At 40.4% G+C, this 17,820-nt stretch overlaps 1 protein-coding gene across 16 annotated transcripts in view; it reads left to right on the forward strand.

Annotated features, from left to right (window-relative positions):
• DAB1 (DAB adaptor protein 1) overlaps positions 1 to 17,820 on the forward strand; it is a 692,719-nt gene that overhangs the window by 489,930 nt on the left and 184,969 nt on the right. For all 16 annotated transcript variants that reach the window (XM_033916678.1, XM_033916677.1, XM_033916676.1 and 13 more), the window contains one exon: positions 12,042 to 12,181. In XM_033916678.1, the coding sequence (XP_033772569.1) occupies positions 12,042 to 12,181 (140 nt within the window). The remainder of the gene's footprint in view (positions 1 to 12,041; positions 12,182 to 17,820) is intronic.

A 17,820-nucleotide genomic window follows, 5' to 3' on the forward strand; every position in this document is an offset into this window, starting at 1 on the left:
GAGCAAGCTTCATCCAAGGCAAGGCAAATCATAGGTTGCATACGCAGGAGTTTTGTCAGCCGTAAGCTTGAAGTCATTATGCCATTGTATAGATCCATGGTGAGGCCGCATTACCGTAAGGATGTGCTGAGACTGGAGTCGGTCCAGAGAATGGCCACCCGGATGGTCTCGGGACTCAAGGATCTCCCGTACAAGGGACAGCTGGATAAGTTGCAGCTGTACTCACTCGAGGAACGCAGAGAGAGAGAGGGGTGACATGATCGAGACATTCAAGTATCTCACGGGCCGCATTGAGGTGGAAGAAGATATCTTCTTTTTCAAGGGTCCTGCGGCAACAAGGGGGCATCCGTGGAAAATCAGGGGCGGGAAACTGCACGGGGACACCAGGAAATTCTTTTTCACTGAAAGGGTGGTTGATCGCTGGAACAGTCTTCCACTTCAGGTTATTGAGGCCAGCAGCGTGCCTGATTTTAAGGCCAAATGGGATAGACACGTGGGATCTATTCACAGAGAAAGGTAGGGGAGGGTCATTGGGGTGGGCAGACTAGATGGGCCGTGGCCCTTATCTGCCGTCTATTTCTATGTGTCTATGTTTCTATGTTTCTATTTAAAAGAGATCATTAAACTCTAATGTTCCGCAAAGCCAAGAATGATTTTTGGACTATTCTAGAAATGTGAGGTTAAAAGGAAAATCAATGATCTAGAAAAACTCTAAGGAGTGTATCTTTAAATGGAATAGATATCGGGGGAGGAGCAGGACATGATTGATGGTTAAGAAACAGTCCCCCCTCTTTTACGAATACATAGTGCGGGTTTTAGCGCCGGCAGCTTATTTTAAAAATTGCTGACCATTGGGTTTAAATATTGACCTGTTTTTTATGTTGGACATGTAAAATGCATCAAAAGCCTGCTGAGAAGCCAGTGTTTAATTTTAGTACCTCTTCACATGACGTGCCTTTCCCTGTCAGAGGCTACAAGTCACCCTCTATGCCGCTCTTTCAATTAGGACTTTGGTGCTGTGCTTCAAAGCTCATTTTCACTTAGAGGACGGCGACTATATCTGAGGACAGCTTCAGTCCCTGCCTCCTGTGGAGCGCATCTGTCAATGGTAGAGACTAGAGAGGTATTTTTGGTACCAGCAATCAGCTCTTTAACCTGCCTGTAATTAAATACGGCTGGGAATCTTTCTACAGTCAACTTGAAAAGATCCGCAAAGAGTGTGCAATTACCATATCGAGTCGTTGTCCTCTTTGATGGTACCTGCAGATCCTCAGGGCCTTCTGGCTGTGTTTTCCACCCTGTTCACTCAGAACCTGTGCAAACTTTCATACGTACCATATTTTCATTGTCTCCAAAAGACTATTCTGCGCAGACAAAGCATGAGAGAGATTGGATTCCGGTACTCTTCCTTCTTTCTACCAAATTGCTTGATGATGCAATAATATGACTGCAGCCTGTGTTAATCACACAGCTGCTTCCCCAGTCCCCGCTTTCCATGTTCACCTTCAGCAACTGCAAGATGCAACAGCTACAAAAACGAAATACTTGGAAGGGAGGAGTATCCTATTAGGGGACTGGGTGTACAGGACATACAGGAGCGGCGAAAAGGGCAGACAGAATGCTAGGAATGATAAAGAAGGGAATCACAAACAGATCAGAGAAGGTTATCAAACCGCTGTACCAGGACATGGTGTGCCCTCACCTGGAGTACTGATAGCCGTACATGAAGAAGGAACGGTACTACTTGAAAGAGTCCAGAGGAGAGCGACTAAGATGGTTAAGGGGCTGGAGGAGTTGCTGTACAGTGAAAGATTAGAGAAACTGGGCCTCTTCTCCCTCGAACAGAGGAGATTGAGAGGGGACATGATCGAAACATTCAAGATACTGAAGGGAATAGACTTAGTAGATAAGGACAGGTTGTTCACTCTTTCCAAGGTAGAGAGAATGAGAGGGCACTCTTTAAAGTTGAAAGGGGATAGATTCCGTACGAACGTGAGGAAGTTCTTCTTCACCCAGAGAGTGGTGGAAAACTGGAACGCTCTTCCAGAGTCTGTCATAGGGGAAAACACCCTCCAGGGATTCAAGACAAAGTTAGACAAGTTCCTGCTGAACCAGAACATACGCAGGTAGGGCTAGTCTCAGTTAGGGCGCTGGTCTTTGACCTAAGGGCCGCCGCGTGAGCGGACTGCTGGGCACGATGGACCACTGGTCTGACCCAGCAGTGGCAATTCTTATGTTCTTATGTTTGGAGGCTGGCGTCTCTCTGGGAAACCGATAATTCCTTGGTTGTATTTACTGGCTTTGCAGCGGTGGATTATAATTGTGCCTTTTCTTGAAAAGCTTTATCCTGGTGCAAGTTGCTTGGCTGTTTACCTAAACAGAGTTAAGAGACATGGTGGGGTTCTTTTACTAAGGCGTGCTAACTGATTTAGCACGCACTAACCGATTTAGCGTGCGCTAAATGCTAAGTCACCTATAGAATATAATGGGCATCTTAGCATTAAGCGCACAATAAATCAGTTAGCGTGTACTAAGTTGGTTAGCGCACCTTAGTAAAAGGAACCCAATGTGATCATGTTCTGTATCCCGGGTGGGGACAGTTTATTTATTATTTATTTTTAAACCTATGAAGCATATCTGAGGTTTTTCCCTCCACTTCTTTTTATTTCTTCTTTTTTCATCAGCTGGGAGCTCTTTGCATATCATTTTTGGGTGCAGGCTATTTTTGAATATATTGTAGACTGGATTCATTTCCCACCGTGGCTCTTTGTGACTGGGCATGTCACGTAAACTCTCAGTATAACGCTTAGGGCCCCTTATACAAAGGTGCGTTAGGGCCTTAACGCGCGGAATAGCGCACGCTAAAATGCCACGCGCACTAGCCGCTGCTGCCTCCTTTTAAGCGGTAATTTTTTGGCTAGCGCACGCTAATCTTGTGCGCACGCTAAAAACGCTAGCGCACCTTAGTAAAAGGAGCCCTTAGATTGTGAACCTACTAGACAAGAGACAAGTTTCAAGCTGATTTGATCGCAAAATCCAAATCCAATGCGGTTTACATTTAGTTAAAAATTAGGTTAAAATAAAAAATAAAAAAAACAAGACAATTAGTACTATTTGAATAAAATAATACGTTTGAAAAAGGGAGGAGGAAAAAAAAGGATTAAATACAATTCATAGACAAATAAAAATATTTATAATTGGGATGTATGTGAAGATATCATTATTCAAAATAGATAGGATATTTATGATAATATATGTTTGCGTTATACAGAATGATAATTGTTTGGGTGGATGGGGGTGGGGTGGGGGGAAGGATGATTATGAGCATGAGAAAGATAAATGTGCTTTTATTGTATTACTATGAGTTGCATTGGTTGTATTGCACTGTTGTAGTTTTGAAAATTAATAAAGAATTTTAAAAAACAACAAATAAAAAGGGATAGGTAATGAAATAAGAGGTTGGGGAAGGTTACCCACTTAATTTTCACTTAGTAGTACTCCTAGTCCACTCTAAAATAATAAAATATAAATGAATCAGTTAAAAGCGTCCTTAAAAAGCCAGACAGAGAAAATATCTGCACTATAATATATGTAAACCAACTGTGGGCTATCAAATCCATTAAAGTGCATTAAAATTTTTAGCTAGATGCATAATCCAAACTCTGGAACCAGCTCATTAGGAGGAGTCTTGTTTTCAGAGATGCAACGTAATAATGGAATTGCAGGTTTCCAAAACAATAGTCGACACTGGTTGGATTCTTATGGTCTGACGCATGATTCCTTTATTAAGAAGAGGATTTTTTTTTTTTTTTTGTATCTTTATTAATTTTTCATTCTAAACACAGTGCATAAAGGAATACATAGCACTTACATCCATCAATAAATACACGAAAAACCATTTTCTCCCCCTTCCCACCCACCCTAATTCCAATGTATACAATAAAACCATACAACAGTACATACATGCAATTAATAAACAAATCCTAATATAATATCCCTCTCCCTCCCCCCTTCCCTGGATATGCAAATCAAACCGGTAATAGGGAATAAACCATTTAATTAAAATTAATATAATTGGTCAATGGACCCCACGTCAGTTTAAACATTAGTTCAGAATTCATTTTCTCGTATTTATAACACAAGCATAATGAATTCTACCAAAAAGTGAAATTTAATCTGTCAAAATTCTTCCAACTTTTAGTGACCATTTGCATGGCAACCCCAGTCATTATACCAAGTAATCTGCTTGTATGTCTATCCATTGGAGGTGTAGGAGATAACAATGTCCCACAGATTGCAGAAGAGGATTAAAAATATTTTATCAAGTTAACATTTTTCTTTAAAGATAAGCTTTTCGTTTTCTATAATCTCAGAATACGTGATCTAATGAACAAAAACAACAAATAATACAGATGGTTAACAGTGGTCTAAATGTAGGTTTTCACCTTGATATCTCCTACACAGCATGACAGCCTAATTGCTAAGGAAGCACTGGCACGCCAAATGGATGCTTGCACAAATGAGGAGGCATTTGTGTCTATAGACATTGACTGAAGCTTACTGCGAAACATTTCTGAAAGAGTTTAGAATATGTTTGCTATTCATATTTGTTGGATCTTGTTCACTTGGGTGTTATTAATTTGGCTCTTGTTTGCATCCTGATTTTCGATCGTTCTATGCTTTTCTTGGCTTGTTGTATTGCTCCTGAGTTCCAATAAAAGCTTCTTTTAAAAAGAGTTTAGAATATTTCCATCTGTGTAGGTCAGGGGTGCCCACACTTTCTTGGCTTGCAAGTTGTTTTTAAAATGACCAAGTCAAAATGATCTACCAACAATAAAATTTTTAAAAACACAAAGCACACTGTACGCAGAGAAAATGTTAATTATCATTCCTATTCCGGGGGTTTTTTCAAAGAGGTCAAGGCAGATGACTTTAAAATATGTAATGTCACCTCAGTAACAACTATACAAAAATAGACAAATATACCCCCTCCCCTTTTACTAAACCATGATAGCGTTTTTTAGCACAGAGAGCTGCGCTGAATACCCAGCGCTGCTCCCGACGCTCAAAGGCTCCCTGCACTAAAAACTGCTATCGCAATTTAGTAAAAGGAGACCATAGTGCAAAATATAGACAGCAGATATAAATTCGGACACATTTTGATCACTAAATTTAAAATAAAATCATTTTTCTTTCCTTTGCCATCTGGTGATTTCATGAGTCTCTGTTTGTACTTCCTTCTTCTGACTGTAAATCCAATATTTATTTATTTCTTTCTCTCTCCCTGCCCCCTCCCTGCCCCTTTTTACTCTCCCTGCCCCCTCCCTGCCCTTTCTTTTCCTCCCCTCCCTTTTCTTTCTTTTTTCTTTTATTTTAACAAGTTTTATTGAATTTTCACAATGGCAAATACAGCACAAAACAATACAACCAAATAGCCAAATCCCCACCCCAAAACATAAAATACATAACTTGTACTCTTCACTATAAGGCAATACTATCCAACCCAAAATCTCTCCCCCCCCCCTCTTCCTTTCTTTCTTTTTCTCTCTCCCTGCCCCCTGCATTCAAATTACAAACAAAATAGACCCTTTATCACCAAAATATCTACACAGGATTGTGCGACACCCTATGTGCCCTCTCGACCATTGTGCTCTGCTACACATTGCAATTTGGCTATTCCAACTCGTAAGAAATTACATTTACAGACTAAGAAATCTAGTACATTCCTATGTGTGACCTGCTGATTGGAAGAGGCTGCCAGAATACATCAAGCAACAACAAGATTTGTATAAATTTAAAAACTTGTTAAAAGTGTTATCTGTTTTATAAGATGAAATATGATGGTTGATGCCTTTTATATGAATTGACAATTCTGATGTTTTTTTTTACATGTTTGTTTTGTTTTATTTTTTAATTGTGTATGTTTGATTGTAATCTGCCTTGTTTAAAGGCAGAATATAAATAACCCTATATAATAATACCCTTAGCGTGCATGCGTACTTCAATTTTCGTGGCTCCCTGCGTCTAGCTCCATGGCCGGCAGAGAAATTGTAAAGCGTGCGGCGCATGCGTGTTTGGCGCGTGTGCGCATGATGATTTGCTTTGAGTGGCGGTTTAAACTAATCCAGCAGCAGTTACTGTGTGCCGGTTGCCCATCCCAACACAATGCATGATGGGACACAATAATTGACAAGGAAAGAGATTGAAAGAAAAAAAAAAAACAACAGACGGGACATTGACAGACTGACAGAAATAGAGACACACACACTGAAAGACAGGTGGGTGGGAGTGAAAGGCACACACAGAAGGACATGGGGCCAGGGAGAAAGATTGAAAGAAAGAAAAAACAGACAGCGGACAAGGAGAGAGAGACACACAGAAAAAAAGACAGACAGACAGTGGCCAAGGAGACAGACAGCAAAAAAAGACAGCGGCCAAGGAGAGAGCAAAAAAAGAAAGACAGATAGACAGCGGCCAAGGAGAGAGAGAGAGACAGAAAGAAAGGCAGACAAACAGAAAGCGGCCAAGGAGAGAGAAAGAAAAAAAGACAGACACACATCTATTCTAGCACCCGTTAATGTAATGGGCTTAAAGACTAGTAAACTATAAAACACTACTGTTTTCCTTGGGGGAGTTACCTAATGGTTAGTAGAGTAGGCCGAGAACCAAGGAAGCCTGGTTCAAATCCCACAGCCTCTCCCTGTAATCTTGGCCAAGTCATTTAACCCTCCCTTGGCTTCAGGTACAAATGTGGATTGTAAGCCCTACCACTAACTAGATCAGTGTTCTTCAACCGCTGGTCCACAGACCAGTGCCAGTCCATAGAAATTTCCTGCCAGTCCACAGGGCCAGCATATGCATCAGGCCCAAGACAGTGTTCTTCAGCCACCGGTCCACAGTGCGATCGATGCAGCGTAATCCTCGGGCCGGCTCCCTCTTCTTTAGTGCTTCAGTGCACAAAGCCGCGGGCAGCGGCTTCTACGCGCGTCCTGCGCCTGAACCGGAAGCCTCCTCTCTGACATTGCAATGTCAAAGGGAAGGCTTCCAGATGAGGCATGGGACACACGCGAGGAGCTGCTGCCCTTCTTTGTGCACTGCGTCAGTGAGGAAGAGGGATCTGGCCTGAAGATAACACCGGGGATGACATAAAATGGCCAAGCGGGAGCAGGCCAGAAGGTAAGGCACAGCATGGAGGGAGGGAGACAACAAAGGTAGGGGGAATGATTTTAATTTTAAATTTAGTGATTGAATTGTGTCAATTTTGAGAATTTACATCTGCTGTCTGTATTTTGCACTGTTCAGGAAGAAATGCATTTGTTTCTTTTTCTCTGGGGTTGTACAGCATACAGTCTTGAATCTTAGGGTTTCTTTTGTATATATTAGTACTTTTAGTTTTTGGTCCTGTATTTGCATAGGGGTTATCTGTGTTCTGGTAGGAATGAATGTTGAGAAGCATACAGTGTGCTTTGTGTAGTTTATTTTTGTGGTTAACCATTATGTGCTAAGATTATATTGTGTGTGTGTATATATATATGAAAAATGGAAAAAAAATGGTGTTACATTTAGTACTATTATGGGGGCGTAGTCTGGGATGGAGATTGGGCGGGGTCTGGCCCACAACTTAGTCCAGTGTTTTTCAACCGCCGGTCTGCGGACCAGTGCCGATCCACAAAATAATTCTTTTATTTCTGCCGAACCATAGGTGTCAAAAGGTTGAAGAACACTGATTTAGATAGCGATCTATAAGAATTTTTACTAACTATATACAGTGGAGTTATTGAAAATGTATTGAAGGGGGTTTGTACATCTAAGAGGCAATTTTACAAAGTGGGAGTTAGGTATACATGCAAATACCCCAAATGTAACTCACTTTGAGCTACAATTGAAAAAGGTTTGAGCTAAATCCAAAATCACTTCTTCTTTCCCTACTAAGAAGATATAACATTGCTGTAGTCTGCAACGTGGCTTTCTCATGTACTGCATTCATTTTCTTTCCTTTGTGCTCTCCCTATAAAATTTTCAGCAATAGTTGGAGTAGGCATCCAATCTTTTAAAATCTGATTACATAACTGGTAGAGAAAATTGTTCAACGTACAAATAATGCCAGATTAATGCTGCTGAACATTTGCACCAACTTTAGTCGGCTGCAAAACAAAATGGCTTCCCTGAACGACAAAAAGATTTGTACCTTGCAATTTTTGCCGTGGGATGCTCAGCTTGTAGTGCACTGCTTAGGAGGTTATTCCATGCTGCAGTGCAGCACATTTTCCTGTGCCTGGGTGCTATAAAAATGTTAATTACCATCATGAAGATTTTAGACTGCTTGCAATATGCCAACCTGTTAAAACTCTGAGATTTAAGCCCTTGCAGGCTTATAATTTGAATGTGTTGATGGATACAAGTTTAGTATTTTATTTGAAGGAAACAGACAGTAGCGAGGTATTCTCCAGAGAATCAACTGCTTGAAGCATGCTATTGACTTTGCTGGTAATATCATTATATAGTTTAGATGATCTTAAAAACAGGAAATTCATATCATACCCTGAGGGACACAAGGATTTAAATAAGGCATATAACTGTTTCCAGAGTATCAAATAAGATTACTTGATCTCCATAACAGATGGTAGTATATTACATTAGTAGAGACAAATAACAAAGCCATCTCTTAAAACTGTGTCATTCATAATACCTTATTAGAAAATTTAGTTATCTCTGGAAGAGGGAGATATTAGTAATGAAGATGAAAGATCAAGTAGCACTTGACAAATGATGTTAAGACTGTGTCTTGAAAATTAAGTTTGTAATATGAGAGCTATTAATCCATGTTGAGAATGATCTTTATAAAATACAAAACATATTCCCATCGTAAATGACAGGGTGGGAGCATTTGAAAATTTCATGGTATATAGTGCACGTGTCCATTTCTTCTCAACACAGAAAAGGTGTGCTCAGTAGAGGACACACAGGAGGCCATTTTACAAGCTGGCTGAGAACCTGGGGAGCTGGGTTCTATTCTTACTGCAGCTTCCTGTGACCCTGGGCAAGTCACTTACACCTCCATTGCCCCATATATACAAATTTAGATAGTGAGCTAACTAGGGTCAGAGAAAGTACTTGTATATAATAAAGGTAACAGGAGATACCAAATTCCCCAAAACTCAGAAAGAAGAAAACAAACAGCGAAGGAGACTCTCGTGCCCAATCGCTTTTATTGTGTATCAAGACTCGACACGATTGTGTTTCGACCCCAGTTGGTCTGCCTCAGGAGTCTGAAACCTGAATGATGACATGCACACTATGCTTGTGACCCTGGGCAAGTCACTCAGTCCTCCATAGCCCCAGGTACGTTAGATAGATTGCGAGCCCACCGGGACAGATAGGGAAAATGCTTGAGTACCTGATTGTAAAAACCGCTTAGATAACCTTGATAGGCGATATATAAAATCCGAAGAAACTTGAAACTTGAGTCAAAAACCAATATAATAAAGCATTAAAAGTGGCTCTTAAAGCCGATGCGGTGGGCCTAACAAAAGATTGGCCGTAATCCTTGTACACAACTTTCTCCAAAGATAGTGAGCTAACTAGGGTCTGTGTATAATAAAGGTAAACCAATTTGGTTGAACCACAGACAAGTCGTATATCAAATTCACGACCCCTTTATTTACACATGGAGATTTCAGGACAATGCTATTTCTCCAAAAAGGTTTCAGGGTGGTATGGTTTGGGTTCATTTTGGCTGGGCTGAAAAATATGCATGTAATTAATATGCAAATATGGGTAATTCTGTGTCAAATGGTTGCATTTCAAGGAGGATCCCCACTCGACATCTGCGGATACAAAAATGTGACCCAAGTAAAGGAACTGTTAACTCTGGACCTAGTTGAAACCATGCCCCAGAACTTTGGCAGTCTTCATTAGAGGTCCCAATATATCCTCCCCCCCCAAAAAAAAAAAAAGATGTCAATTTCTGAGATGGTCGAGTAGAGAGCTCTGGACCACTTGACATGGAATGACCCAGATTACAAAACATCTGGGCTTTGAGAGTAAATGAAGCGAGAAGAGTGGCGATACTAGATTTGAGTTCATTCCAGCACGTGGTGACTCATTGTGGTTGTTTCTCAATAATGGGCTCAAAATTATGGACTGCGCTTTTTGAATATTTACGTTGTTGCAATTCTTTCCAGCAGTTTAAAAAAGCAGCTGAAGATGCATTTGTTTGTAAAGGCTTTCTTTTAACGTGGCGTTTAATCCATAATGACTGCTTTTTGTAAATGCTTTTCTTATGTGCAATGTATGCTTTGTGATGTTTTAATTATTATGAATGTTTTAAATTGTAAGCCACCTATTTGGAAATGGGTTATAAATCTGTAAATAAAAAATAATGTAAAAATTTTTGCACCTGCTCTGAGGCACTCAAGTGCCCAACTACCAGAGTTTTAGGACATAGGATGTTCTCCAATGAATACGGATACAACACTGTTCTCTAACAACACCTAAAGAAAGGACTCCTAACTGGCTTCCCTAGTATGTGCAGGCTTTCAAAATATGTCACATATGGGTATAAATGATGTTGAATTATACATTGATTGCAAAACAGCAAATATGTGTGTACATGGCAGCACTTACACATGTAAAACCCAACAAATGTTTAACATCTGCACGTGTTGATTTGAGAAGTGGGTGCACATAAATATACATTGGCTTCAGGTACAAATATGGTTTTTAAACCCTACCACTATCTACATGATGGCCTCCTGGCCACTCAAGCAGCCAAACTAGACAACCAAATCGCCAATCTACTGACGGCATCCCTCGACTACAAGACTTTTAGAAAAGAAATAAAGACCATACTCTTCAAGAAAACTCTGAAAAAAGAAATAATACCGCAAGTCTCAAACTCCACCTCTCACTAAAGCCAACAAACAAATAACCTTACTCTTTTTGAAAATGAACAATTTTTTTTTTTTTTGTAAGTTCTTGTTGTAATACATCTTGGATAATTCTTTTGTAATCCGCCTTGAACTGCAAGGTAATGGCGGAATAGAAATCCCTAATGTAATGTAATGTAATCTATAAGAATTTTTACTAACTATATACAGCAGAATTATTGAAAACGTATTGAAAGGGGTTTATACATCTAAAGAAGCAATTTTACAAAAAGCTCTATGTTTGAGCTCTTTTTTTATTTATTTTTTTATCATAAAAATTGCATTGGTTTCAGTAAAGAGACCTCTTATAACATAGATCGGGGGTTGGCAACTCCGGTCCTCGAGGGCCATAATCCAGTTGGGTTTTCAGGATTTCCCCTATGAATATGCATGAGATCTATTTGCATGCACTTTCAATGCATATTCATTGTGGATTACGGCCCTCGAGGACCGGAGTTCCCCACCCCTGACATAGATGTTATTTCAAGTCTTCATCCTGAATGCATATAATATAATCATTTACTTCAAAACCTCCTTCTAACCATCCCTTTAATGTTTATTTAATACCTAAACTCAAACTAAAAACTAACTAAGGGTTTAAATATATCTCTTATTTATATTATATGCATTCAGGATGAAGACTTGAAATAACATCTATGTTATAAGAGGCTCTTTATTGAAACCAATGCAATTTTTATGATACTTCAACCTCTTAATTTATGTACTGAGGGGTGAGTTTGTTGTTACTACGGGGTTTCATTTAGAAGATAAAAATAGTGGATGAATTAAAGTGGTTTATTAATCAGTACTAAAGAGAAGTCAGTTATTGACGTGTAAAAATTTCTTAAACAAGGCACTATACAAATTATCCTTTATACCCCCTTTCTTTTGATCAATGATATTTTGTGGGTTGGATAACTCTAAAAGTGATCCGTCTGTTGTTGTCACTATTTGTGTTTCTGCCAAGTGCTTGTGACCTGGCCTGGCCACTGTGAAGGTGGGATACGGAGCTAGATGACCATTGGTCTGACCTAGTAAGGCTATTCTTATGTTCTTAAAATATTGGTAAACACAATTGCCATGTGTATTTCAGCAGTGTTTACTTCTTTTTAGGTCAGGACCGAAGTGAAACTACTTTAATAAGAAGATTTAAAGGTGATGGTGTTCGATACAAAGCAAAGCTGATTGGTATTGATGAAGTTTCTGCAGCACGGGGAGACAAGTTATGTCAGGACTCTATGATGAAACTCAAGGTAAAATATGACTTTTATATGTAGAGCACAACAGGAAGATTATTTTTTTCAGTAGAAGCAGACTCTGAGTTTTGGTAAATGTGTGTTGTGGCATAATGATTAGTTCAGCAGACTCAGAGGCTGATATACCAACACAGAAAATGACAGCAGATAAAGACCATGTGGTCTATCTAATCGTCAAATCCACAGAATCCAGCTCTGTGGATGCTGTGGGTGCTTAAACACCCCCACTATTGAGCAAACTTTTTGCCGTGTCCCGGGAGAGATCATTTCTATTGGATTTAGCACCCTCAATTATTTTGAAAAATTGGCTCCTATGTCACCAACGCAGGAAAAGGGGAAGAGATCTTTGCAAACCATCCAAAAGAAAGCAAATGAGAGGTCTATGAATCAACCAATAGGAACTTTAATTCACATAAAACAGTCTCAGTCTGGTTACTTGGTACGTACGGGCACTGAAGACGCCAACACGATATATTCTTCGCTATCACTCTTGAGGTGTTTTTATTGTCAGCGAGTCATTGTTTCTTGTTTGTCCCCTGAAGAAGGCACCTTATGTTGCCGAAACCGAGATCAACACTGTTCCCTCTAAGCTGAGCAGGAGTCCTCCACCCACAGTCTCACCAATAGAGGGTGCTGTTTTACTGTCACATTTTTCAATTGTGAGGGACATGCAAGTTCTGCAGGACTCCAGGGAACATACCTGTCCTTAGCGACTGAAAATATTCCACCCCCTAGTGGTAGCAATGCAGCTGGAGGACACCTGTAACCAGACTGAGGCTGTTGTATATGAATTAAAGTTCCTATTGGTTGATTCATAAGACATCTCACTTGCCTTCTTTTGTCTGTTCTCCTATGTTGCCAGCCATATTATTAATCTCTACAATCACTCTCCTTTAGAGATCCTCTGCCATTAATCTGCTTTGTAAATAACAGGGAAAAGACTATTTAAAACTCATTAGTGAGTCAATGGCATAGACAATATTTTAAGCTTGTAAATAGTAAGTTGTAGTTAATTTTCATATCTGCATAGATAATGGTTTGCAGTTTTCCCTCTTGGACACGTGCCTTTGTCTGTACTGTTGAACCATGCAAGTCTCGTCCTTTTCCCTCACAGGAAAATCACTTCCATAGTTCTAAGATACTGATTTCCCAGTCAATATAATTTAAATAATTATCGGAGCGGGACTGAGAGGAGGCAAGATGCATGCAGGGGATCTCACACGAGAGTGCTCACATCTTTCAAACAGACATGCTATGATGATATATGTACATTTCATTCTGATATTTCTACACAGAATGCTTTATCTAGCTTGATTACTTTCTAAGTACTTTCCCAATTATAACTGGAACTATGGAATCTAGAAACTTATCAATCCCTGCACAACATGGCGCCAGGCTACACGCCAGCCAAACTCACTCAATATGTACCGAACAGACCACTCTGCTCCCAGGAAGAAATATGCCTCCAAACCAGGGATCTCAAAGTCCCTCCTCGAGGGCCACAATCCAGTCGGGTTTTCAGGATTTCCCCAATGAATATGCACTGAAAGCAGTGCAGGCACATAGATCTCATGCATATTCATTGGGGAAATTCTTAAAACCCGACTGGATTGCAGCCCTCAAGGAGGGACTTTGAGACCCCTGCTCCAAACGCTCCCGGGCCTTGCCCTTCAACTAAAGAACGCCAGATGCCGATCCTATTTTCTATCAAACTACTGGAACCAACTACCCCCACAGATCACTCGTAGGGCTCCTGAACTTCAGGAAAGCAAATTTCTGCTTTTGAGTGATTTGTTTTTTTTGGCAGCGGGTCTTGGTGTAATACACAGGCATTTGTTGTTACCTTCATTTTTTGCGGTACATTGTATACCTTATTTACCATGGACCCCTGACGAAGGCGTGTTGTCCGAAACACGGACCGTATTGGAACCTGCTACCATATAATAATAATAATAACTTTATTCTCTTATACTGCCATAACCAAAAGTTCTAGGCGGTTTACACTAAAAAGAGCTCGACAATCAGCGAAATACAATAATACAGTAAAAAATACAAATATTTGTAAAATAGAATTTCAATAATAAAACTCACTAAGTAATAAACTTATCGAACAAAGTGGTCTTAATTAATTGATTAAAACTAGAAATGTATATTGGAACCTGACCAGCTGTATTTGACATACTAGGACATTCACATTGTATTATAAACATGACACATTGTAACGGTTTGGACTATATATTATATACGAGTTCAACCTGTAACCGTCTTGACTATATATTATGTATGTTCAACTTGTAACCCATTCCTAGTTTGTTGGGGAGAACAGGATAGAAAACAAATTAAATCAATCAATCAATATAACTTAGACCCTCTTTTACAAAGACGCGATAAGCGTTTTAGCGTAGATTTAGTGCACATTAAATCAACGCATGCGCTAACGCGTCCACAAGATAACATGCACGTGTTTAGTGTGTGCTAAAAAGCTTATCGCACCTTTGTAAAAGAGGAGATTAGTTGGACAGTTAAGAATGGCGGACAATGTACAAAATGCTAAAAAGCTACTGAAAACAGCCTTATTTGTAGAAGTGCTTTCTTAAACATCGTCAGGAACTAAGAGAGACAAGCACAATTTTAAATTTTGTTTGTGTTTTTAATGTTACTGTGGCCCTCTTCACTCAAACTGCGATAGCAGCTGCGCTGCTCCCGACGCTCATAGGAACTCATTCAGCGCAGCTCCCCGCGCCAAAAACTGCTATCGCCGTTTGATAGAAGAGGGCCTGTGTTTAATATTTTGTGTATGCACGGTTTTAATCCGCTTAGTTTTCAGGGCAGACTGTAAGTCTTTTAAATAAAATGAATGCTAAATCCTAGAAATGGAGTGGCGGGGAATGCGAGGACACCACCAGCGCTCGCTTACGCTGATTTCGTGAAAGTATGGGAAAGCTAGGAGGCAGAGAGAATGAACAAGATGAGGATCCCCGATAATGATGATCTATCTTCTTGTCTGGAAGGCAAGGATAACAAATTCCTGACTGCATGATTAATAAGCATTCAAGGATTCCTCTAACAGAAAGTCTCCATGAAGTGGTCAGTTTAATATTTTATTATGCTGAGAGCGTCACAAGGGGATTATTTTATTCAGGACTTTAGTATGTAGGGCAGGATTTTACATGCTCAAGTAGGCTGTTCATTTTCATTTCATATATTATTTCCACATTCTGTCCAGAAATATCCTAGATGGGATTACAATAAGACAGAAAAACGATAAGACGTTAAAAATCACATTGGAATAATGTTGCCTGAGTAAAGAACAGGCAGGGCTGGGGTAGGAAAGGCAAGGTATTGATTTTGTAAAATATGAACAAATGAGGTCTAATTAAGTTCGCAAACTCATCCTAGAAAAAGTGCTACCTACCGCATTGCTGAATATCACTGAGGTACAGTACTCCCCCGATCTTCGCTGGGGTTCCGTTCCAGGAACCTCCGCGAATGTCGAAAAACTGCAAATACAGTTTTTAGGCAGGGGAGACAGGAGAGAGCAGCTGGAGAGGCGAGAGAAGGCAGCCGGAGCGCCGGCGATTGAAGGAAATCACTCGCGGTATGCTCCGACCGCCTCTTCCTGTACTAAAGTCGAGCCTCACCAATCAAAGCATTGCGTATCAAAGCAGCTCCTGATTGGTGAGGCCTGACTTTAGTACAGGAAGAGACGGTCGGAGCATACCGCGAGTGATTTCCTTCACTGGCCGGCGCTCTGGCTGCCCTCTCCTGCCTCTCCAGCTGCCCTCTCCTGTCTCCCCTGCCTAAAAACCATATTTGAAGTTTTTCGACATTCGTGGAGGTTCCTGGAATGGATCCCCAGCGAATATCGGGGGAATACTGTGCCTCAGTGATATTCAGCAATGCGGTAGGTAGCACTTTTTCTAGGATGAGTTTTCTAGGATGACCTCAGAAGTGGCTTATTTTACAGGACAAGTTACCCGACAAACTTTCCAAATGGCCACAAGCTTCTTCATTGGCTTCACCAATAAAACATAACTTTTTTGTTCATTTTTAATAAATATTATAAAATGCTTATACAGTGCTGAAACTCTAAAGAGAATTTTTACTTATCTTAAATGCTGATAGTAGGCGTATTGCCAAACCCCATGCCGACATGCATGTTTCGCAATCTGCGTCGGGGCTGGATTCAATTCAATCAACCATTTTAGTAGCCTTCCTCTGGACCAATGCCGTCCTATTTATATATTTTTGAAAGTGCGGTCTCCAGAATTGTACATAATTAGTTCTCACCAGAATCTTATACAGCGACATTAATACCTCCTTTATCCTACTGGTCATCCCTCTCCCTATGCACCCTAGCATCCTTCTAGATTTCGTTGCCACTTTTTCAACCTATTTGGCCACCTTAAGATCATCACATATAATCACACCCGAGTCCCACTCTTCTGTCGTGCACATAAATTCTTCACCCCCCCTAAACTGTACCTTTCCCGCAGGTTTTTCCAGCTCAAATGCATGACCTTGCATTTCTTAGAATTAAATCTTAGCTGCCAAATTTCAAACCATTCTTCAAGCTTTGCTAGGTCCTTCCTCATGTTATTCACTCCAACAGGGGTATCTACTCTATTGCAGATTTTGGTATCATCCACAAAGAGGCAAATCTTACCTGACAGCCCTTCAGCAATATCGCTTACAAAAATGTTAAAAAGAACAGGCCCAAGAACCTTGAAGTACACCACTGGTAACATTCCTTCCCTCAGAGTGATTTCCATTGACCACTACACTCTGTTGCATTCTACTTACCTAGTTCGTGACCCAGTCTGTCACTTTGGAGACCATCCTAAGGGCATTCAGTTTATTTATTAGATGCCTGTATGAAACACTGTTGAAGACTTTGCTAAAATCTAAATACACCACATCTAATGCACTTTCCCTATCCAATTCTCTGGTTACCCAGTCAAATAAATTGATCCGATTTGTCTGACAAGATCTGCCTATAGTGAATCCATGTTGCCTCGGATCCTGTAATCCATTGCATTCCAGAAACATCACTATTCTCTGTTTTAAAAGTGTTTCCATTAATTTACTTACCACAGAAGTCAGACTTACTGGCCTGTAGTTGCCTACTTGTTCCTTACTTCCACTTTTGTGGAGAGGGACCACATCCACCCTTCTCCAGTCCTTTGGTACTCACGTCAGTCTTACAAAGTTAGAAACATAGAAAAAAGCAGCAGAAAAGGGCTATAGCCCACCAAGTCTGCCCATTCCAAGTATCCCCTCCCCTGAATTTACTCCCTTAAAGATCCCACGTGAGTATCCCATTTTCTCTTAAAATCCGTCACGCTGCTGGCCTTTATCACCTGGAGTGGGAGTCTGTTCCAATGATCCAATACTCTTTTGGTGAAGAAGTACTTCCTGGAGTCGCCATGAAACTTCCCTCCCCTGATCTTCAGCAGATGCCCTCTGGTGGTCGAGGGTCCCATGAGCCAGAAGATATCATCTTCTGACTCGATGCGTCCCGTGATGTACTTATATGTTTCAATCATATCTCCCCGTTCTCTTCTTTCCTCAAGTGAGTACAGCCGCAATTTTTTAAATCTTTCTTCATACGTGAGATCCTTGAGCCCCAAGACCAT

The sequence above is a fragment of the Geotrypetes seraphini genome, chromosome 12 (assembly GCF_902459505.1).
Source record: "Geotrypetes seraphini chromosome 12, aGeoSer1.1, whole genome shotgun sequence".
In the NCBI taxonomy this organism is placed as follows: Eukaryota; Metazoa; Chordata; class Amphibia; order Gymnophiona; family Dermophiidae; genus Geotrypetes; species Geotrypetes seraphini.